We start from the raw sequence: 23,570 nt of genomic DNA on the forward strand, positions 1-23,570 counted from the left end.
ACACAACTCGGAAGTGAGATCATCACCTCATTACGCTCAATACCAGTTATATTCTCACTAAACAATCACTCTCAGATCTGGATCTCACAGCTTGAGACAGATCCAGACAACTTGGAGTGCATTCAGATAGGAGTTAGAGGTAATTAAAAAGCTCAATACTAAGACCTCTGGCAACACCCGAGGAAGCTGTGATTCCTCAGTCTGGAGACCGGCAGAGAAACAAACAGAAAACTTCCCCACAAAAAGCAGAGGGCCTCTGCTAGAGAGACCACAAGAGTTAATGTGCTTAAAATTCAAAGGGAAGATATAGGTTATATACAATAACCTATTTTCAGAGAGTTTTGGTTGCCCACAGTGGGGATAAATTACCAAAGAAGAAATGTATAGTCTTAATCTTGGGGAAGCAGAGAGTAAAAGGAAAAGAATCTAGCCTACATTCTTTCCATATGGCACACACATGAATGTCAGGGAATAAACTAAGGTTTCTTAAATTTGAGATTCAGAAACTACACACTGAAAGGGAAATCAGCATTATGTTGTCTTTATAAAAATGTACCAAGAAAAACCTGAAAGTAGCCCTTGCTAATATAAAACCAGTGAAAAACTAGGCTGAAGGCCCACTTCATTTGCTGTATCTAATCTTCCACAACTTCACGTAAGTATTCTAATGTTTGCCTCATTTGCAAGCCGTACTCTGTTCCAGAGTTAGACTGAAATGTTTAACTTTTACCAGTTTGGTACAGTTCTCAGAAATTAAGAAATAAACCATTCAAGATTATTTCATACGGCCCCATCTCCCCTTAGCTTAGAACCAATACTTGATTTCTCACAAACTGAAAAGCTGACTTTGTTCCCTCTTTACCTTCAGTGCTGAGAAGAACATGTGGTCCACTCCCATAACTAAGGCTTTTAATCTTCTTTCCACATAAGGCTTCCAGCTTTTTGGGGACAAGCGTACTCTGGTTATCTCCAGTTCCTAGACAGTTACTATAGTTCAGTCCAAATACAAAGACCTAGAAAACAAATAGTTTTGTCTGAATCACTTGGACTAAAGTTACACAAAGGCTCCCCTCTCCACCCTGAAAATAAGACACACTCAAGTTCAGTGTGACAGCTCAGTAGGTAGGAAGAGACTGATCAGATGAAGAAAAATTCAACCTGTGCTGACATTACTTCAGTTGCAGAATGTTTGGCTGTACTATGAAATTCAGACTAGTACAGGGTTGAGGGGTATGAAATCAAGAAACTGCAAGAAGAGAGAAATTATATCAAAGACACGGTCTTCTAGAATTTCAGGTTCTTTTATCCACAACCTTTTCAGAAGACAAGGAGGGGGGCCTTGCTGGATACATCTAGGATACTGGTAGGAGAAAGACTGGTGGGAAAGGTAAGGGCTAAGGGAATAAAGAACCAAAAAACATACCAGGGAAAGTGAAATGAATGTGTCTATGGATCTTCCACTGAAAATATTTCAAAACAGAGACTGATATGAGTAAGCTTGCATTTTGGAAAGATCAACTGGCCACAACCTTTTCTTGGTCTTCAAACTGCACATTTTAAAGCTCACCCCCTAAAATTACACTCTGGGTTTTAAGAGATTCTTACCTCATCATTGTCAGTAACGTACAGTGCTTCATTGGCTGAGGTGCCAAAGACACATGCTTTCCGAATAGATGCAATTTCTTGAGGTGAGAGCAGAGTGAAGATTGGCCACTTTCCTACATCCACCATGACTCTGACTTCAAGTAATTCCTATAAATAAGCTGACATCTCTGCTACAACAAAAAGAATACCAAGGGAAAATCAACCACTATGCTAACTTAAAAAAAAAAAAAAAAGACACTGTTAATAAAAGGAAATAAAAGCTAATTCCAAAAGAAACTGTTACCTCTGGTTGAATGGATCACTCACTTTCCCCGGCAACCTGTCCAATCCTTCCTCCACGGTCAAACCTGGGCCCTTCCCTGCAATGACAGGTACAACTTGCTAGAACCAGTTGTTTGTCTTGCCCACTTAAAGTCGGTGCTTATCTGTTACATACATGCTTATTTGCAACCAGATAGCAGATAATGGAGAGAAACCATGCTAACTGGATAGAACCAGGGTCTCTCATCAGGACTTTTTTCCTTAGAATGAGATGAAAGTTACAATACTAGTTTGTCTAAGACGGTGAATTCTTGCCTGAGAGAGAGGGAGAGGGAAAGTGTGTGTGTGTGCACCCGTGAATGTTCTACAAATCAGAATCGATACCTCTACCTCCCCACTCTCCCACCACCACCCCCAGATTACACTCAAAGACCCCCATCTCTTGTAGAAAATCACTGCCACACAAAGCCACTGTTTAATGATGGGAATGGGGCATCCCTCACTAAGTCTAGAGTGGCAAAAATATTAAGAAGCACTAGACTAAGATATACTGAATGAAACATAAGTATTATATTCTGATCCTAATTTCTATGATTACATTTTCTACATAATTACAGATTGTATTTCACATTAAAAAAAGTTATTATATGAACAAGGGGAGACAATTCACCCTAATCTTCACGTTCGAACTAATGACTATAGCCTTCAAGCAAGTAGCAATTAGCTTAAATAGTATCCTATAAAAAGTAGACATATATTACATATGTTTCCATAAAATTCTAAACTTGACCTGTTTAAGGAGTTTTACACAAAGAATCCTGGTCATGGCCCCAATTTCTTCTAGGGTTAAAAAGTACTTCTAGAAATTCCAGGGAGGGGCACAGTCACAAAACCCTACCATGCCAAGTGAGTTTCCATTCTGGCTCTCACCTCTGGAAACTGAAATAGAACCAAACAGTTTATAAATACAACCAGGGTTTCCTAACGAGGTACAGAACTCTTGAAGTTCCTTCCTATTCACTCTCTTCTCAGACCTCTAAAAATAGCCAAGAGAACCAGGCTCAAGACCAAGGCGTTCCAGGCTCTAGCACCTCTGATAGCACCTACAGACAGAGCCTATGGGGCTTAGGTATACTTAGCCAGGGCCTCAGTTTCCACCATCCAGGGAGATTTTTCACATCAGCACCAACTTGGATGACAAGGACCAGATAACTGCTAAGCCCCAAGAGTCACACAGACATATTCAATAAGCATTAAGCACGATCAGGACAGGCCAAACCCCACCATTACAGAGCCAGACTCCTGGAACATTTGAATGTTCTGAAAAGTGTGTGTGTGTGCGCATGTGTGTGAGCATGCACATGCTGGTGGGAACAGGTAAAAGATTTGGGGAAGGGCAAAAAACAAATACATAGGGGTGCCTTGGTGACTCAGTTGGTTGAGCATCTGATTCTTGATTTTGGCTAGGATCATGATCTCATGGTTCATGGGTTCAAGCCCCGTGTTGGGCTCCACACTGATAGCTGGGAGCGTGCTTGGGATTCTCTCTCTCTCTCTGTCTCTCTCTGTCTCTCTCTCTCTCTGCCCCTCCCCAGCTCTCTCTCTCTCAAAATAAATAAATAAATTTTTTTACAAAAACTAATAAGCATGTTGAAAAACTGTGTTTCAACTGGTACCAAGAGGTAAAGGAAAGTAAGTTTCCCTATCATCCCTCTCTGACCCCCTCCTCAAAGGCCCTAAGAGTTAGGCCCTACTGTTAACAGTTGTTTCTAATTCCTTCCAGGGATAGTGTATGCTTACAAAATCATTATATGTATGTATGTGTAGAACTCTTTTTTTCCCTTAACAGTACATCTTGGAAACCATTCGATATGAGCATATGTAGACATTTTATTTCTTTTCAATGGTACTATATAATATTCCATTATATCAAGTTAACAATTTACCTGCTTCTACTGAGAGACTATTTAAGTCACTGCTAGTCTTTTCCTAACATAAACAATACTGCAATTATTGTCTACACATACTATTTTTTAATACATGTCTTTTTTTTAAATACACACATCTATAAGAAAAACTCCTAAAAACGGAACTGTTGGGTCAACATCTAATTGCTATTTTACCTTTAACAGCTATTTCAAATTGTCCTCTACTGAAATAACCCACAATGTATGGCAGCACCTGGTTACCCACATCCTTACCACACAGCATATTATCATGGTGTCTAAGTTTTCTTTAAACTTGATTCTCTCTTATGATGAGTGAGGCTGGGCATCATTTAAAAAAAATAATCACAATAACAGCAATAATAATAACTGACATTTCTTGAGCACTACATGCCAAGTACTGTTCTTAATATTTTACATCTATTAATTCATATAATCCTCACTTTACAGACAAGGAAATGGAAGCAAAGAGATTTTAAGATTTTGCCCAACCCAGGAAGTAGCTGAGTCAGGGCCTGAAGCCAATACAATCCGGAATTTGCACATGAACTGTTCACCTCATGGTTCAGAGCCCATGCGTCATCCTTTTACATAAAGTCCCTATTTTTTCTACTGGACTATTGTTCTTTGCTTTGTTCCTGATTTTTGTGTTCTTTGTATGGCAAGAGGATCGTTTTGTTTTGTTTTTTGTTTTGTTTTGTTTTGAGAGAGAGAGAGAGAGAGAGAGAGAGAGAATGAGCACAAGCCAGGGAAGTGCTGTGAGAGAAGGGGACAGAGGATCCGAAGCAAGCTCTGCCCTAATCAGGCTGAGAGCAGCAAGCACTATGCGGGGCTCAAACTTACGAAACCCTCCCCACCCCCAACCCCACAAGATCATGGACCTAAGTGACGTTGGATGCTCAACCTGGCCACTAGGCCAGGCGCCCTGGGGATGATGGTTTTAAATGCCCTGCCATGCCCAAATGGCCTGCCTTGTGCCTCTTACAAAGCAGACAGGGAAAGGAGTCACCAGAAACAGTGCAAATGTCTATAAGCAGATAGATAAATGCCCCCCCAAAATCCAGAACTTTAATTTTCCTAGAATATGAAAATCCTAGAATATGAAATTTCCTAGCTAGTTCTCAAAATTTAATATTGTATGGAATATAGAATTTTAAATAGAGAAAAGGGGAGAGGGGAATTAAATTTGCCAAAAAATGTGATTCACCACATTTAAAATTACAACACGGAAGGATAGTACCATTCAAACTTCTACAATTTCCTGGGGTGCCTGGGTAGCTCAGTCGGTTAAGCGTCTGACTTCAGCTCAGGTCATGATCTCGCAGTTCATGGATTCAAGCCCCACACTGGGTTCTGTGCTGATAGCTCAGAGCCTGCTTCGGATTCTGTCTCCCTCTCTCTGCCCTCCACTTGCGCTCTGTGTCTCTCCTTCTCAAAAATAAACATTAAAAAAAAAGCCTTCTGTAATTTCCTGACAACCGTACAATTATTCTGAAGTCATTAATCAGTCACATGCAACTCTGCCCCAAGGGTATGGTAATCTACTCAAAAATCACCTTTCATAATGATGGCTTATTATATGAACGGAATTTACCCACCGCTAAATTACTTGAGGCTTTACTTTACAAGATATCTTCCCAAAGACTTGTAATTTAGAAGTTAATATAAAACCAGGTCATATACACGTCCACACCCATCACGAAAGCAGAAAGCATCACCAATAGCCTTGGCATGGTGGAAAGCACTGAGAATCCTGAGGCATGTGTTTTATTCCCAGGTTGGCTTTTAATCAATCAGTGTGACATGCCACCTACCTTTCTGAGCCTGGGTTTCTTAAAAATCTGTCCCATAAAATTCAATAATGTGATGTTCAAGATGTAGTGAGCAAGCTACAGGGGATTTCTGAACGCATGAGAACATGTGCAGTAATGCTGCCCAAGCAAGTAAGTACTCCTAGCAACACAATCCAGTGAAGTAAATAAAGACCAGGAAGGAAGAAACGAACAGTGACCAAGAACTTCAGAGACACTATGCTAGGCAGCTTCACATACACTATTTCCTTAAAAAAAATTTTATGTTTATTTTAGAGAGAGAGAGAGAGAGAGAGAGAGAGAGAGAGAGAGAGAGAGAGTACAAGCAGGGGAGGGGCAGAGAGAGACGAGGACATAGAATCCAAAGCAGGCTCCAGGTTCCAAGCTGTCAGCACAGAGCCTGATGCAGGGCTCGAACTCACAAACTGTGAGATCATGACTTGGGCCAAAGTCGGACGTTTAACTGACTGAGCCACCCAGGCAGGCACCCCATACACTGTTTCATTTAATCTCCACAATAGTCTTGGAAGGAAGAAAGGTCAGAATCCATTCCTAGCAGATGAGGAATGAGGCTTGGAGATGAAATGACTTCCCAAGGTCACAGAGCAGTAAGTGACATAGTCAGGACTCAACCCCCACCCCTCTGATACTTCTTACATCAGAGAACATCAGTTCTGCCCCTTCAGTGTCTCAACTTCTTCAACATTACTTCCTTCTGACTTTATTTTGTCTAATAATGTATACCAGCATCTGCTTTTTAAAATGCTTCAAATACAAAAAGTACTCCCCCCATCCCTCCCCCCAAAAATGTGTCACCAATATGCATCTATCTAGATTTGCCTGGTTAAACCTTGTGAATGTCACTCATTCCTTTCTTCTTCCAAAACCACTAGGAGGCAGGCCCTGGAGACCAAATGCTCCTCTGTCCTCAAGGAGTTCACAAGAGTGGATGAGCACAAGGTGCCTCCTTGGGCTACAGACTGCTAAGGGACAAAGCACGTCTTCATTAGTGCTCAATCTGTGCAGCTGATAACAGGAACAGGGTATCCTCAGAATTCAGACAAGGTTCTCCAAGAGGAGGTATTAAAACTCAGGATGTGCTATGTGCTGTACAGATCAGTCCTGAACTTGGGCACGTGGTATATCTTTTACTAAGGCAGTTTAATGCGAATGCAAATACCACCAACATTTTCTAATTGACTCAAAATTACCATCATTATCATTCCAATTAGATTACTGTGGTGAGAGGTTTAATTTCTCTATTTTCCTGGGGATAGTGGCACCTTTGCTAATATTAAGAAAATCATACTAAGGATCATTCTATCAACTTCATGTTTGACCCTCTACCACAAAATTACAGTGTGTATTAATATAGTATATTAATCCAAAAAGCTAAAGCAGGTGGAATCACTAGAAATTAATTAACATTTAATCTGTTATGAAAACTATATCAGACGTATGAACCCTGTGGCTATCAACGACTCAGAAATATAAGGATCTGGGGCACCTGGGTGGCTCAGTTGGTTAAGTGTCTGACTTTGGCTCAGTTCATGATCTCGAGATTTGTAGGGTCAGGTCAGGCTCTCTGCTTTCAGTGCAGAGCCCGTTTTAGATCTTCTGTCTCCCTCTCTCTCTACCCCTCCTCACGCATGCTCTCTTTCACCTCTCTCTCTCTAAAAAATAAACAAACATTAAAAAAAGAAAACAAATATAAGGATCTGTCACAAGGAGGGTAGTATTATGACAGCTCTGATGTCTTATAACATCTACTAAATTTGCCTAAACATGAAGTAGTATTAACATATTGGTTCTAATTGTATGGATTTCACTTTAAAGGAATATAAATATAGCTCAATTACATTTCATTTAAATCATCACTCCGGAGGTTGCAAAATAATTTAAATGTTTCAAACAGTAATATGTGGAGTTATTCTATTAATGTACTAAGGAGGTACTACTAACAGGGAAGAATCTTCAAAAGGCCTAATCAACCTAGGCCACCCTGGATAGGCACATACTTTGGTAAGTATTCAACAGTGATATAAGTGTCTTAAGAAAGGCAACCCAATGCCCTTCCTTCCACAGTACTAGGCATTCTTTAAATGAAGCATCCCAAGGGATATGCTAACAAAAAGCTAAACTATGAGCTTATTCCCATGTTAAACACAAAACAAACACAACACCCTGCAAAAAAACAAGCGTACCCTGTACAGCTTAGCTATGTTAAAAAACAACATGTACTATATGATTACAATTTTTTAAAGTGTAATATATACAGATAGAAGGATATATACACACCAAATGTATTTCTCTGGAGAGATTAGAGGTGACATTTTCTTTGTATATTTGTTCAAATATATTTCAAATTTCTATAACAAACATTTAGTGACCAAAAAAAAAAACCCATTTATAATTGTAATGCTAATTATAACTATAATTTTATAATTCAAATAACTAAATTTGAATTATATTTACCCCTTTAAAAGTTTAAATAAGTATTCTTGCCTTAAGTTTACAACCTAGGGCAGCAGAGTATTCAGGCAAATCTGTAAAATGAATTATTAACATAAAATTACATGTAGAAAGCGGGAATGTAAAATGCTACAGCCAATGTAGAAAACATTATGTCAGTTCCTCAAAAATTAGACAGAATTACCATGTGGTCTAGCAATTCCACTTCTAGTATACACACAAAAGAACTGAAAGCAGGGCCCTGGAACAGATAGCTGTTCAGAGCAACATTACTCACAATAGCCAAAAGGTGAAAAGCCAAATATCCACCAACAGATACCCAGATAAACAAAAGTGGTTATCTACATACAATGGAATATTATTTAGCCTTAAAAAGAAATGACTGATACATGCTATCACAGGGAAGAACACTGAAGACATCATGCTAAGTGAAACAAGCCAGACACAAGAGAACACAATTGTACGATTCCACTTACACGAGGCACCTAGCCTCATCAAATTCATTAGAGGCAGAAAGGACAGTAATAGCTGCCAGGGACCCGGGGGGAGAAGATAATGGGGAGTTACTGTTCAATGGATACAGAGTATTGGTTTGGGATGATGAAAAAGTTCTATGGAGACAGTGGTAACAGCTGCACAATAATATGAATATATTTGTCACTAAACTGTATATTTAGAAATGGGTAAAATAAGAAATTTTATGTATATTTTACATTTTTAAAAAATCAAATTATGATACCATGGGTTTACAACAAACCCACAGTAAACTCAGAGATATAGTTTTTTAATTAAATATAAAAGTGGTTCAGTCCTAAAAACTATTTTTGGAAAAGTACAATCACAATTCATGAAATCTGGCTTGGTAAGGCAAGTTCAGATTAGAGATATCCTGAGTGAACCTTTCTAAAAGATATATAGCCTTCTTAGGACTTTCCAGCATATACAGCAATTCAAACTAAACCAACTAATTGTTATGATGACCAGTCCTCCCATGACTTACTGTTAATCATAAAAATGAGTTGTAATTAGTCAATTATATTAATAACCTCTGAAGAACTTCAATAAAATAATCTTTTTTTCTTTTTGCAACATTTTTTCTGCCCATTATTTAGGAAGTACTTTCTTGTAAAAAGCATTGATATGCTCAGCCTCAGTTATCACTCACTGGGCATTAATAGGTGAATCAATAATTTTTTGTTGTTGTTTTATGGAGATAAAGCAAGAGTAGAAGAACAGAAATGAGAAATGCAAGCAGAGGATGGAAAAGAGTTGTAACGTTCTGAGAGGATAACATGCCAACCCACTTGGATCTCCCTATTTTCTTTGACACTTGAAAATAAATCCTATATTCCCATAGACTTTTTCTGCGTCCACTGGTAGTGTAGATCCAATTCCCATTCCCTGGGATGGCTTTTCCTAGCAACCAGCACTGTCCCTCAGAGAGCTAGAGCATGGAGAAGAAAAGGTTATTTTATTTTACACTCTGAAAGCAAATTTAGTCAAGAGGACAAACACAGACCTTCCAATTTTAGAAATCTACATTTAGAACTGGAAGACTAAAGGAGTAATGTAGCGACCAATCTTTTGATCCCTCTAAGAGCATATTTATTTTCCATTCCCCTAGTGCTAAAGGAGGGTGGGGAATGTTTTGCTTTACTGATATAGCAAAAATATATCTGAATACATTTACAGAATTCAAAAAAACAGGAAATGGAGAAAACAGTACAGGAAAACTTTGTTTTTGATAACATAATGCTCTCAATATTAAACAACACTAGAAATTAAGAGTTATGACTTACAAGCATGTGGCTTCCACACAGATCTCAAGCCTCGTTCCAACTAGAGGCAGCTGGCACAAAGGAGATGGACACAACCAACGGGACTGCACACCTCAGAACCTGTCTTCTGCTGACCTACAAGCTTGCTGAGGAAAAGAGGTCTGAATAGTGTGAACAGCCCTGCAGACCTGGTTGGCACCAAGATTCTCTCTCTTCTTCTGGTGTCATTCTTAGGGCAGGGAGCGAGCCTGTATGATTTTTTATCGTGGAAGCGGATTTTCTCACAGTAAACATAAAAGACTCTGAATGGCGAATCAATCTGTTTAAAAATGGGCTCCACGTTCTTTACAAGATATAGCCTGGTGTAGACTATTTGAAACAGCTATGTCAAATACGAAAAAATATTTAACTGCAAAAAAAATTTATTTCAATTAAAGCACTGACATGTTCACTGAAGATCTCTAATAGGGTTTTTCTGTTTTCATAAACTCGATGTGTTTATTTGTTATCAGTTATTTGTTATCAGTTTAAATTGCTAAGCTGCCTTATAATAGGAATTTATTTATAGCTAATGAGCCATTGATAAAGTCTAAGATGCTTTACAAAACAAGCACTACTGTATGACAACGTGAACAAAGTAATAGCATATATTACTTCTTCTGACAATGACCCCACACACCAAGAAGGCTGGGGGAAGTCATCAAGAGCAATACGTTTACGTCCCTGCCTTTGAGGAGATTATGGTCTAATAGAAAGTCCAATCCTAGGAAGTAGAAGCCTAGAATACAAATACGAGTAAGCAAACAACGGAATACAACATACAAATCTATAGTCTATGTGATACACGTTAATGTATATATGGAAAAAAATATGTGCACAAAGGTTACAACTATATGAAAATTATATATCCCAGAAAACTGCTACATGAAATCCCAGAAACCAAATTCTTAGTGTTCTAGCAGATGATAAAATGTAAGCATTTCCTCAGTGAAGATTACCCAGTTTCCTGCAGGAATGAGGGTTTTTTATAGCTTTCTTCCTTTTTTACCAATGGAAGTTCCTGTCTGAGCACAAAAGACTTAAGTGTGTAGCCATCTTTCTCTGTTTTTGAGTATTATATTACAATGCTAGTAAGCCTTCCAAAGATAAGCTCTAAAGTCTTAGGTAAACTTCTGGGGTGCAACTTTACAACTTGTCATGTCATACATCTATACTACAGCAAAAGAAATTCAAAAAGACCTTTCAAGTTACAGAAGAGCCAAATATTACTCTCATCAATTTCTTCCATACTTATTTTTTGTTCATTTAAGAGAGACAGTGTGTGCGCACAAGCGGGGGAGAAGGGCAGAGGAGGAAAGAAAGACAGAATCTTAAGCAGGCTCCACACTCAGCACAGACCCCAATGCGGAGCTCAATCCCACGACCCTGGGATCATGACGTGAACCGAAATCAAGAGTCGGACACTCAACAGAGGGGGCTACCCAGGCGGCCCCACTTCCATACTTATTCTGATGGGCTTTTTGAGACTGAGCAGATGCTACACCTAGGACTTAGACACCAAATGTATTTCCCAGGTCCAGACGAGCCTCTACTCTAAGACAGACTCACCCTCAAAATTTTATAAGTAAGATTACACTTAGGGGGCATCTGGGTGCCTCAGTCGGTTAAGTGTCGACTTCGGCTCAGGTCCTGATCTCATGGTCTGTGAGTTCGAGTGCCGCATTGGGCTCTGTGCTGTTAGCTCAGAGCCTGGAGCCTGCTTCAGATTCTGTGTCTCCCTCGCTTTCTGCCCCTCCCCCACTCACTCTCTCTCTCAAAAATAAATAAACATTAAAAAAATTGTTTTTTAAAGATTAGACTTTAGGGGCACCTGAGTGGCTCAGTTGGTTGAGCATCTGACTCTTGATTTCAGCTCAGGTCATGATCTAACAGTTCATGGGATCAAGCCCCATGTCAGGCTCTACACTCACAGAGCAGAGCCTGCTTCGGATTCTCTTTCTCCCTCTCTCTGACCCTTCCCTGAACTCTCTCTCAAAACAAATAAATAAATAAAAAAAAAAAAAAAAACACTTTTAACTACTGCACCCATTCTGTGGTATAAGTACTGCAAAGAAACAAAGTTCTGGAGATCTGCTCAGACACATGATGCTCTTAGTGCCCCAGCTGCTAGGACAGCTGTCATCCACTTCTCTTTTCTGCAAGCTTATCTTACTACAAGAATGCAAGAGAATGCCCTGAACACCTGACAAAATCCACAAAGATAGAGGGCCTTTGAGAATGAGGCATTCTCCAAAAGAGTTTATGGCGTCCTTCATGAAGATGCCTATGAACAGGTGACAAGGTCATCCTCCTACCTTTACTTAAAAACAGACTGCTGTTGGGGCACCAGGGTGGCTCAGGTGGTCAAGGGTCCAACTCTTGAGTTCAGCTCAGGTCATGATCTCACCGCTTGTGAGATCGAGCCCCACATTGGGCTCTGCCCTGCCAGTTTGGTGTTCTCTCTCCCTCTCTCCCTCCTCCTCACGCTCTCCTTCTCTCTCAAAAACAAACGTTTAAAAAATAAATAAAAATAAAAACAGACTGTTTTAGAATTTGCTAACACAGTGACCACCCTCTGGTCTCATCACTTTTGTTCAAATGTGTTACTCACTGGAGAAGACATACGTCATTTCCCAACTGCCAGGAAGTTACTTTACTTGAAACACAATTTGCAATTACGGCTTCTGGAAGCAATTCTTTATCCTCATCATCCAAAAGCCCACTTTCATTTCATTGCACAGAAACTTTAGGCAATTCTAGGACATAGGGAATCTGACAGCTCATTGTAAATGAAGAAATAATTCCAATGAAGCCATGTGCTCAGGTTAAAAGCAAACAACCCCTGGGGCCCCTGGGTGGCTCAGTCGGTTGAGCGTCCGACTTCGGCTCAGGTCACAATCTCACGGTCCGTGAGTTCGAGCCCCGCGTCGGGCTCTGGGCTGATGGCTCAGAGCCTGGAGCCTGCTTCTGATTCTGTGTCTCCCTCTCTCTCTGACCCTCCCCCGTTCATGCTTTGTCTCTGTCTCAAAAATAAATAAACGTTAAAAAAAATTTAAATAAAAGCAAACAACCCCAGTGGCAATAGTATTAGCAGGAAAAAAAAAAAAAAGATATCCAGGGTTGTGAAGCTGACTGTAATCTTATACAAGTATTGCTTCCATGAGATACTTTCATTTTTAAAACAAAAAACTTCCATGATTTGCAGTAATTTCTATAGTTTTGTTCTTTGTTTCCCCAAACATTCAAGGTTTTGTAAAATAAATTACATAAATACAGATGGGCCAAAAGCCTAAAGAAATGGATAGAACACAGTTATACTTTATTTTTCTAATGTGTTCAAAGCTGGAATACAGGGACCTAAGCTCAAATCTATTTACGGTATCATAACCCATCCCACGTGAATAGCTCTAATGTGATTTTACCTACTATCCTCTGCCATAGGAGTAGTATCAACCATACCCTGCAATGGCCTAGTGCCAAACTAAAATTCCAGCAATGGACAGGCAGAACCGTACTGTAGTCCTTCAATGAAAGTTTACTGAATGTCCTCCAAGTAAAAAGGACACAAAGCCAACACCACGACACCCTTCCCTGACCCTGGCAGAACTTACATGGGGTCAGAGAGGTCTGGGCACATAAACAGATGTACACCAGAGTGGCCATTGCTCTCGTGGATAGTTGTGAATGCCACGGAAACACCAGAATTGGGAAGCGTCAACTACCTGTGAGAAGACAGGCACCCGGAACAGTGAATGTATATGCCAGGTGGAAGAACTGAAAGAAATTTAGCATGGCTGTAGCCAAAAAGCTTAGCCTTTATCCTATGAACAACATTCAATCACTGAAAGACCTTAAGCAGGGAAGTGGTATGATCAGATGTACGTCCGTTAAAGATTACTTTGCCTGAATGTATGGACCAGATGCTGATGAAGAAAACTCAGAGGGAGCCTAAGGTGGCTACAGCAAGCCAGGAAAGAAAGAAAAGAAGCCTGTACCAAGGAAGTGGAAATGGAGAAACCTGGACAGGAGACAAACTCAAGAGGATTCTGCAACTGACTGAATGGAAGAAGAGGAGCTGGACAAGGGAAAAGGGAGAGCGAAGGATTATACCCAGCTGCTCAGCTTAAGTAACTGAGTGAACGGTAGTGTCACTCACTAGGACCCAGAACACAGCAAATTTCAGGGTCGATGACGAATTCCACCCTGGACATTTTAAGTTTAGCCACCTGTGGGATATCAAAGTGGATATGTCCAATAGATAGATTTGTAAATCTGAAGATCAAGAAAGAGATCTGGATTGAAGATGTGGAAATCTGGCATGAGATCATCCAGGGAAAAGTGTGTGGAGTAAGAAGAGAAGAGGATGTCGGAAAGAACTCTAAGAAAGTCGGACAGCAGAGAGACAAGGAACACCCCTGCGGAAGAGACTGTGAAGGAACAGGCAGAGTAGGAAGCAAACCAGGAGAATAGAGTCATGGAAGCCTAGGGACATGAGCATCACACAAAGGAGGCAGGTCAAGGTCTAATGCTGTTGAGACCAAAACAAGGTAAGGACTAAGAAATGCCCACTGGATTTGGCAAGAATTATTGATGACCTTCACGAGATGAATTTCGGTGAAGCTGTGGGTGGACAAGACCAGACTGCAGCAGGCTGAGGAGCATGTGAAAGGTGAAGAAGTGAAAACAATGACTATAAACAACTTGCTCATGAAGTCTGACTGTGAAGGAAAAGAAAATTAGCTAGGAGTAAACGTAAAATTGGCTGAAAGTGAAGGATGTATTTTGGGTCACCTTTTTATTTTAAACATATTAGAGCCTTAAAAAGGTTTACTTATTAATTTGTTTTTAAGATTTTAAGTAATCTCTATACCAAATGTTGGGCTCAAACTCACAACCCTGAGATCAAGAGTCACATGCTCTCCCAACGGAGCCAGCCAGGTGCCCCAAGAAACTTAAAATGTTTAAATGTTCACAGGAAGGACCCAGTAAGAGAGAAAGATAAGGGCAGGACATAAGCACTAAATAAGTAACAGGAAGTGGAATCTGAAGCAGAGGTGCAAGAGAAGCTATAGAAAGGGGGAGCTTCTGTGAAAACAAAAGAGAAGAAGGATGGATACAGATGGAAGTGAATTTCATGGTTGAGGCACCAGAAGTTGGAAACAATTTCTTTCTCTTCCCTTTCTCTCCCCCTCTCTCTGCATTTTTCATTTCTACCAGCAACTTATGAGGGTTCCAACTGCCCCATATCCTTGCCAACACTTATTATGGTCTTTCTTATTATAGCCATCCTAGTGCATGTGAGGTAATATCTCATTGTGGGTTTGATTTGCATTTTGGGTCATTCTCTTCTGAAGTCATCTATTTCTCCCTGTGAAGAAAGAGAGAAGGCTTTCTGTTGAGAGTAAGAGGAAAGGTAGCAATAGAACGTGGAGTGGAGGGAAAAAAATGGAAAAGGTCTAACGTCTAAAGCAGGAAGAGTACTGACAGAGAAACCAATAAAGAGGATATGAGCCCAGTGGAAGCTAGAAACCAGAAGTCTGTACAAGTACCCCTCTGATCTCCTCCAAGTTTTTCTTCTCCAGTGAAGTGGGTCTTTTTCTTAAACTGATCTAACCAGAATTGGAATGGGCAGTTGCTCATTTAAACACGATGAGAGAAGTGCCCCTGAACAATACATTATCTGTTGAAAGTCCAGTAATATCCACATTTGAAACAACAGTTTGCCTAAGATTCACCCTCCTTGAGAACAAAGCACCTCTCATACATGAGTTCACTGCAGACCTTGCATGTGTACTGTAAGTACTCCCAACTACAATCATGGTACTAAATTCATCAAATGACAAACTGTAAGAAAACACCACACACCCATCATCTCAATAATGGATAATTCCTTTAAAACATGTTAACTTAAGAAGGATAATAACCAGGGGCGCCTGGATGGCTCAGCCGACTGAGTGTCTGACTTCGGCTCAGGTCATCATTTCAGGGTTCAGGAGTTGAAGCCCCGCATCGGGCTCACTGCTGTCAGCACAGAGCCCGCTTCAGATCCTCTGTACCCCCTCTCTATCCAGCCCTCCCCCGCTAGCACGCCCTCTCTCAAAAATAAAAAATAAACATTAAAAAAATGATAATAAGCAATTACACAAAATGATTTTTGACTTACCCAGTTAGCTTGTAGAGCACAAGATATAGCCACAGTATTCGGTTAAACTAATTTGATAAGTATATCCTTATGTAAACATGAAGTAAAGACTTAATTTAGAGATTTATCACTAAGGCACGCTGACCACAATTTTCGCTCAGGGATCACATCCTGGGACTGACTTATAAGTGAACTAGTTTTACACCAAGGGTGCTATGCTGCTGCTTCAATCATCTTTTGCTGAGTAACATACCATCCCCAAACTCAGTGGCTTAAAGCAAGAGCAACTTGTTATTTCTCTCAATTCTGTGTTTTGAGTAACTCGGCTGAGGTTGCTCATGAGGTCATGGGCACTGGGAACTTAACTAAGGCTGACACAGGCCTCACTCACACAGCTGAGCCACTGCAGGTGGTCTCTCCTAGATTCAAATGGAGCAGACACAGACTCCATCTCTTAATGGGAGGTGTAGCAGTCAAGCCTAGGGATGGGAGGAACTGCTGGCAGTAATGGCTGAAAACACTTTACCACCACAGCTGTAAACAATATTACTAGATGTTTCCACTACACTATTTGAGTTCATGACTGAAGCAATAGAAGGGGGTCAGACTATCTCCAAAACTAAAACACTTGCATAAGTATTGTAAAGAACATCTCTGCAAACACATGCTTTTGCCCCCATAGAATGCTAGTCTCAGGAAAGCCATGGAATCTTCGTTTCTGGGGTTGTGAGGAGGATAGACACCATCTTTCAGGAATGCTTGGAGTACAGTCTTTCCCAAATGAAATTCATTATCTCCTGAAGTCCTTTCACGCCTTACAATTTATTAGGTATGCATGAGTATGATATCATTTAGTAAAATCTAATACTAAAAAAAATAAAGGTATCCCTAGCTATTTGAACTCTTGCTATCCAAATCTATCTAAACTCAAAATCAAATAGATTTGACAAAGTTCTTTTTTTTTTTATTTAAAAAAAAATTTTTTTTTTAATGTTTTATTTATTGAGACAGAGAGAGACAGAGCATGAACGGGGGAGGGGCAGAGAGAGAGAGGGAGACACAGAATCAGAAGCAGGCTCCAGGCTCTGAGCCATCAGCCCAGAGCCCGACGCGGGGCTCGAACTCACGGACCGCGAGATCGTGACCTGAGCTGAAGTCGGCCGCTTAACCGACTGAGCCACCCAGGCGCCCCTGACTAAGTTCTTTAATACTGAAACTTTTGCTACTGGCTCTCCTAGACTCAGGTATGAAGTAGATGTGGATATCACAGTATCCCTTACAACCTGAAATCTCACTATCTGAACACAGCAACCCCATGAACTCATACAGTAAAAAGGATATATGCCCAAAAATATTAACTGTTATCTTTAGATGGTATAATTACAGGTGATGTACATTCTTCTTTTTGCTTTAGTTTCTAAATTCTCTGTTTCCTTTCAAAATCTAAAAAGTCTATATTGTGACTTAATATACTTGGAAATATTTAAAAAAAATTTTTTTTTAATTTTAAAATGTTGTGGGTCAAACACGTAATTGATTTAGATAACCAACTTGATTAACTGACCTCTTCTGTGACATCTATTCTGGTTAAAGTCAAACAACATTCATCATATGCCTCCTGTTCACTGCTCAACATGTATACAATATCTAACATTTTTAGTTGTTTTTTTTTTAAACCACAGAATATTTTTAAAATGTGTAGTAAGGACCTGCCTGGACTCTAGACTCCATTAGGGCCCAAACGTTGTTTGCCATGTTTGACTTACTATTTAATGCAGTACACAGAAAAACAGAATAATGATGATGATGATGATGATGATGGTCTTTGACTTCCCTTCAGTTTCATCTTCCCCACTCTGACTTTCAGATAAAGGAGGACATGGTCTCAGACTTCCCAGCTTGAGCTGATTAAATTTTTTTTTAACATTTATTCATTTTTGAGAGACAGAGAGAGTGATAGAGAGAGCGCTGGGGAAGGGCAGAGAGAGAGGAAAACACAGAACCGGAAACAGGCTCCAGGCTCTGAGCTGTCAGCACAGAGCCCGACACCAGGCTCGAACCCACAAATCATGAGATCATGACCTGAGCTGAAGTCGGAAGCCTAACGGACCGAGCCAACCAGGTGCCCCTGAGCTGCTGATTATTAAGATGAAGGCAAGCTCTTGCTGCAACATATAAGCACTCTTTACTTTAAAATTTTTTAAGATTTTTTTTTTTTTAAGCTGCAAACTTGATAGCTTTTTAAAGCCATTTGCTTTCTGAAGTTCCCAGAACTTTATCATTTGGGTCACACACATAAAAATCACTGTGGAAGAAATCTCGTTAATGATTAATACCCTTCTTCTTCTAGAGTGAAGAAGAAATGGGACCTGTCTAGAAGTACTTAATAAATAGACGGATTCACACAATGGAATAAAAGATATCCATGCCACGGATTAACAGAATGAAAACATACAGTTACCTACTCAACCCTGAAAGCACTTCGAAGCGGAGAAATTCACCCAGTGGTCACTTCAAATAGGTATTTCTAAAGTTTAAAACACAATAAACCTCCCTCAGGGTTAGCTCATTTTTCCATTCTTTTTTGCATGATATATACCTTGGTGTTTTGATGTTACTATCCCACAATGCACAACAGTATTAGAAACTCACAATTTTTGCCTCCAAGAACTATAATCCTCCTCCCCCAAAAATAAATAGGCCAAAGTCAAATAAGACTCTGAACCTGTTTTTTTTTTTTTTTTTTTAAAGCAACATTACAATATTGCTTTAAAAACTGCAATTCCCAGCTGCAAAGAGGGCTTCGGAAGGTCTCGCATGCAAACAAACATACACAAAAAGCCACTTACGGGAGCGGAACAGAGCGTGCCTAGATGGTCATCTCACATAAAATAGAGCGGTTAGTGCACCCAAGGCAGGACAAGAGAAATATTTCACTCATTTCGCCGCACTCCTGGATAAAGGTCCCTAAGCGAATGCCCCGTTGTGGAGGCCGTGTTGTGGGGGAAAGGGAGACGGTGGAGAATATGGTCTGTGATACCACCACCCTCCCCAGAGATGAAGGAGAAGATGCTAAGATCTTGGGAAAGGCCGAAAGAGGATGGGGAGGAGAGTCGGAGGGGAGGTCTCTTCTCAGCAAAACAGCGCCCAGAGCGGTAACAGGCTGCAGCTGTGAGCAAAGCCGCGTCCTAGCAGCTCAAAAAAGAGAGGGAGCAGGGAAAACTTTCCCTAGCCTCCCTGCACCCTCTCCCTCCTCCTCGGAGAAAACGCCAGCAGAGCTGCTAACGGTGCCGCGCCGGTGGCCCCGCCACCCGCCGGGTCGCAGCGCCCCGCGGACCGGGGGCCGGGAAGCCCAGGCCCGCAGCCGGAGGGAGGGAGGAGGTGGGAGAACGGGGCACACCAGCCCGGCCCGGGAGGAAGGGGGAGCAAGGAGAAGGGCAGGGGCGGAAGCGCCCCCCGCGAGCGCGGGCCCGCGCCCCACCGGCTACCTGGGCAGCCAGCTGCTGCTTCGCGCCGTCCGGCCGGGCCCTGCCGCGGGGAGCGCCGCGGGGATCTCGGAAGCTCGGCGGCCCGGAGAGTCGCCAGAGAACAGCGGTGCGGACGGCCGGCGAAGGGGTGGAGCGCAGTGAGGGGGGTGGGGTATGAGGCCGCCAGGGGCCGGGCCGCCGGGTCACGTGGCCGGGCCGCCCCACGTGACGCCGACGCCACGCGCGCTGGGCGGACTCGGGGTTTATCCGCCCGCCCCGCGGTGGCTGCGAGTCAGTATTTTGGGGCTCTAGGCCAGGCGGCCCGGGGCTTCTCTGGAAGCGATTGGCTGTCCTAGTCCTGCCCCCGAAGCTTTGCGGAGAGTCGTGGTGGAGCGTGGTGGCTGCCGAGGCTCACAGGCTTTTGTCTCAGGGAGCCCGAGGGCTTGGCCGTGGGGGCGGCCGGCCAGCCACCCCGAGGGACCTAGGACGGAAAAGCGACGCGAAACTCCTTTCCCTGCCCCGTAGCGCGCCCTACTTCCTCTAGACACTACCCTGATGGTGCTACCCGGGACAAAGGTCGTCGGAGGAGATACTCCTTATATTTCAGGGATGACCTCCCCGCCCCCGCGCCCTGACCGACCGGTCAAAGGACACCTGCGCAGGACCTGAGGGTGGGGAGGGAAGGTGGCAGCTGGACCACGATCAGAAGGAAAAGTGAGGTACGGGGCCCAGATGATGAAAGGAAGGCACAGATACCTCGGAAGCAGGCTGTCAGGATTGGAAAGGACCTAAGACAGCAAATGACACAACCCGTTTCTTATTATAAATGAGTAAACTGAGGCCGGGAGAGCTTCATGCTGCTCTAGCCTGTCATCTATGGAGACCACAATCTTCTTGGTTAGGTATTGCACGGCTCTTTGAAAACTCCAGTTCGCTCCACAGAATAAAGTCCAAACGTCTTGGCATAACTTTCTAAGCAATCTTGTTGAAACTTAAGCTTTCCCACTTGAGCTCTGTTGAATAAACAGAAAAACATTTACTAAGTATCACCAAACAACTCCGTTAATCTACTAGAAGGCTGCTTTTCCACATCTTCCAGCACTTACTCAACAGTATTCTAGCCTCTGGCTCCGGAGATTTCCTGTTTTCCTTGACTACTCAGCTTTCTTTGGATTACTAACTTTTTCCCTAAGTTGTTTTTCTCGCCTTTGCATTCGTTCATTCTTTTGCCTCTATCTGAAATGCCCTGAATCACTACCCTCTCCCCACTTACACAAAACCAGAGTCAGACAGTACTTAAAGCATTAAAACTAGATTTTATTCAGAGACTATTGCAACAGTGCAAGTAAGCCTAGTTCTAGAATGAGGTCTCTTTTCTCCTATTGCAGTAATAGTTCCTGAATAAAATCTGCTTTTACTGCTTTAAGTACTGTGGGGCTCTGGTTATCTTTAACCATACGCCCAAGGTACACATCAGTCTCCTAAGCTTATCTTTTAAAATCCTGGTCAAATACCACCCACTCTGGTCTTCCTTCTCTTCATCTTCCTCCCTGATTCAACAGCTCCAGCAACTGAAATTCATTCAGACAGTGTCTGATGTAACTTCTTTCCTAATTTCCTGGCAACTACAGATTCTGATAAACTAATCTCAGACTGCCCAGAAATGTACTGTACATTTCCTATAAGAGGTAAATTGTCTATTGCTATCTTCTTCCCTAGATTGTAAAGTCTTTGAAATGAGACATCTGGGCTTACTACAGTGCCTTCAGTATGCACTGAGTGAAGTGGCTCAACCAAGGTTGTAGCATTTCATTGAATTTACTAAAAATTCTTTGAGCCTACTCTGTTTAAAGGGGGAAAAAAGTCAGTTTCTTTAGGCTACAATCTGATCAAAAGGGCTTCTGGAAAACATGTGTTTGAGAAAAAAATTGAGGTTTGGGGTTTGAGTCCTCAAATATTTCCTGAGCACTCATTGCTTACCATGTGCCAGATGCCATACTTGGAACATCTTGGAGGATAAAAGGTTGGATAAGACATGGTTGCTGATCTCAAGGAATATGTAGTTTGTTTCACTATTCCAGCACAGGGTGAAAAGTATTATGATACAGGGTATCAAGTGAGCACAAAGGAAGGTTAGGAAAAAACTTCCTGGGAAAGTGAATTTGGAGAACAAGTAACAGATGGAAGGAAGGGAAAGACCTTTCAGAAGACAGAGCGGTACCTTCAAAGGTAGGGAGGCATGAAACGGCATTATTTATTTGGAAAAGCATTTCCAAATAACCCTATATGGTTGGACTTGGTGACCTCTTTTTACCTCTGGGACAAAGGAAACCTAATTAGGTTAACAGTGAGGTACTTGCAAGACTGACACATATGTTGGTATATTAGTATTATTCATTGGATTGAGTAACCTTCCCTCAGACAAATCATAGGGTCTTCACCTAAAATTGGCCTGTGGACTAGTGCTAGATGATCTTTTAACTTTTTTTCCCCCAGTTTCAAAAGCTCTCTATAATTGTTATCTAAAAACAGCAAAATGACTTGTTCCAAACAAGATTATTTTAGAGCACCCTAAACTTTTTCTACTGGGCAAAAAACCTCAATTTACAAGTGCTACTTTAAGGAAGAAACTGGACTCTACCTCCAGGGCGGAGGGAGGACTCCCCTTCATGTTCATGCTAACAGATGACTATGCTGGTAAAAAGTATCTGTCAAGAATGTGGGCCACAGGAGAACAATTCTAATCACTCTTGGGGGCTTCGGAATTTCATTTTAAAAGTAATCTCTCAGGAAATGGAAAATTAGGAGAGGAGAACACTGTCTTTTGTTTGCTCCCTTTTCCTCCACTGTGCTCTTCTGTGAGTTTCAATTTGGCCAGATATGGGTCAGCCAATTCAGTACCACTTCCTTCAGCTAGGCTAGCTAACGCCTGATGGAGTCCAGCTCTTAACACGATTTTCTTTGCCAAGAAAAGGTCCAAAGGTCCCTTAGGCAGACATTTGTTTTTCATAGGCCACTGGAACGTTCTTGATACTGGACGAGCAAAATTAAAAGAGATTTCAGTTACTTCCTCAAAGACTTGAATATTAGTTCTTCTGAGAGAATAAAAACAGATGGGAGCACCCAGATTGCATCCACCTTTTCTTTTCTTGTAGCCGGTCAAGATGGAGAGAAATAACCCGGAGAACCGCCAACTCATAGAATGGGAACATTTAGATCACTCTATAAGATTGTTTACCTGTTTATGTAATAGTAATACTCAGACATCTATCTGTTCTGACAGCTGCAAAAACAATATAATCATTTTTGAGAATTGAGGATTGCATAAGTGTCTTAGGATTTTACAAATGTAATAAAATATAGAATCTACCTAAAGAGAGAGTCCATCTTGAGTTTAATTAGATAACCAAACAGGTAAACATGATCAGTCACAATGAGTTTTACAACCTCAATTATTATTGAGCCACCTACTTTGGAGAAAATTTCTGTTCTTGTGGCTGGGATAAATAAACATGGCATAAACAAGGAGGAGGGAAGATTGAGAGAAGTGGCAATGGAGAATTGGAAAATAATTTTTGTTCTAATTCCTTTTTTCCATCACCCCAAGAACACATAAATAAGCAAACAAGTATCTTGGTCCTGACTAAAGTAGTAAAGTACTCTGCTGATTGATTTCTTCCCCTGCATTCAGGCAGATGCTACGCTGAACAGATGGCATAAAGAGATAAACCCACTCTGCTCCCTAGACCAGCATGAGACCCTTCCAAGCACAGCACCTCTCGTGAGTGTCTATGTCACTCCTCCATAAGATCACCTTCTGCATAAAATACACTTTTATTGTTAGCAATGGCAACACCACCAGGAGCAACATGGTTCGTTTAGGAAGCCACCAGCTTCTGGTAGGAATTATGAGGTCTTTCGTCTTCTAGGGAGCTAGAATTTTGGCTGCGATTGACTGTGAAGCAGGATTGGTCCTCTGGATATTAGAATGTATCTCGGTGACTTCTTGGAATGACACCAGGGTGCTGAGGAGGATAGTAAGAATATTC

General features: G+C 41.5%; 1 protein-coding gene across 10 annotated transcripts in view; it reads right to left on the reverse strand.

Annotated features, from left to right (window-relative positions):
• Positions 1-23,570, reverse strand: part of RCBTB1 (RCC1 and BTB domain containing protein 1) — an 89,548-nt gene that overhangs the window by 34,096 nt on the left and 31,882 nt on the right. For 4 of the 10 annotated variants that reach the window (XM_019447609.2, XM_053899660.1, XM_053899664.1 and 1 more), the window contains 3 exons: positions 1,889-1,964; positions 1,606-1,772; positions 863-1,013 (listed from right to left, as the gene is read on the reverse strand). In XM_019447609.2, the coding sequence (XP_019303154.1) occupies positions 863-1,013; positions 1,606-1,731 (277 nt within the window). In that variant the 5' untranslated portion in view covers positions 1,732-1,772; positions 1,889-1,964. Of the gene's footprint in view, positions 1-862; positions 1,014-1,605; positions 1,776-1,888; positions 1,965-5,052; positions 5,213-19,542; positions 19,680-23,570 lie in introns of those variants that run through there. The other 6 variants (XM_019447607.2, XM_053899669.1, XM_019447608.2 and 3 more) reach the window with 5 other exon arrangements.

This window comes from Panthera pardus, unplaced genomic scaffold, assembly GCF_024362965.1.
Source record: "Panthera pardus isolate Hobbes unplaced genomic scaffold, ASM2436296v1 HiC_scaffold_1, whole genome shotgun sequence".
Classification (NCBI taxonomy): domain Eukaryota; kingdom Metazoa; phylum Chordata; class Mammalia; order Carnivora; family Felidae; genus Panthera; species Panthera pardus.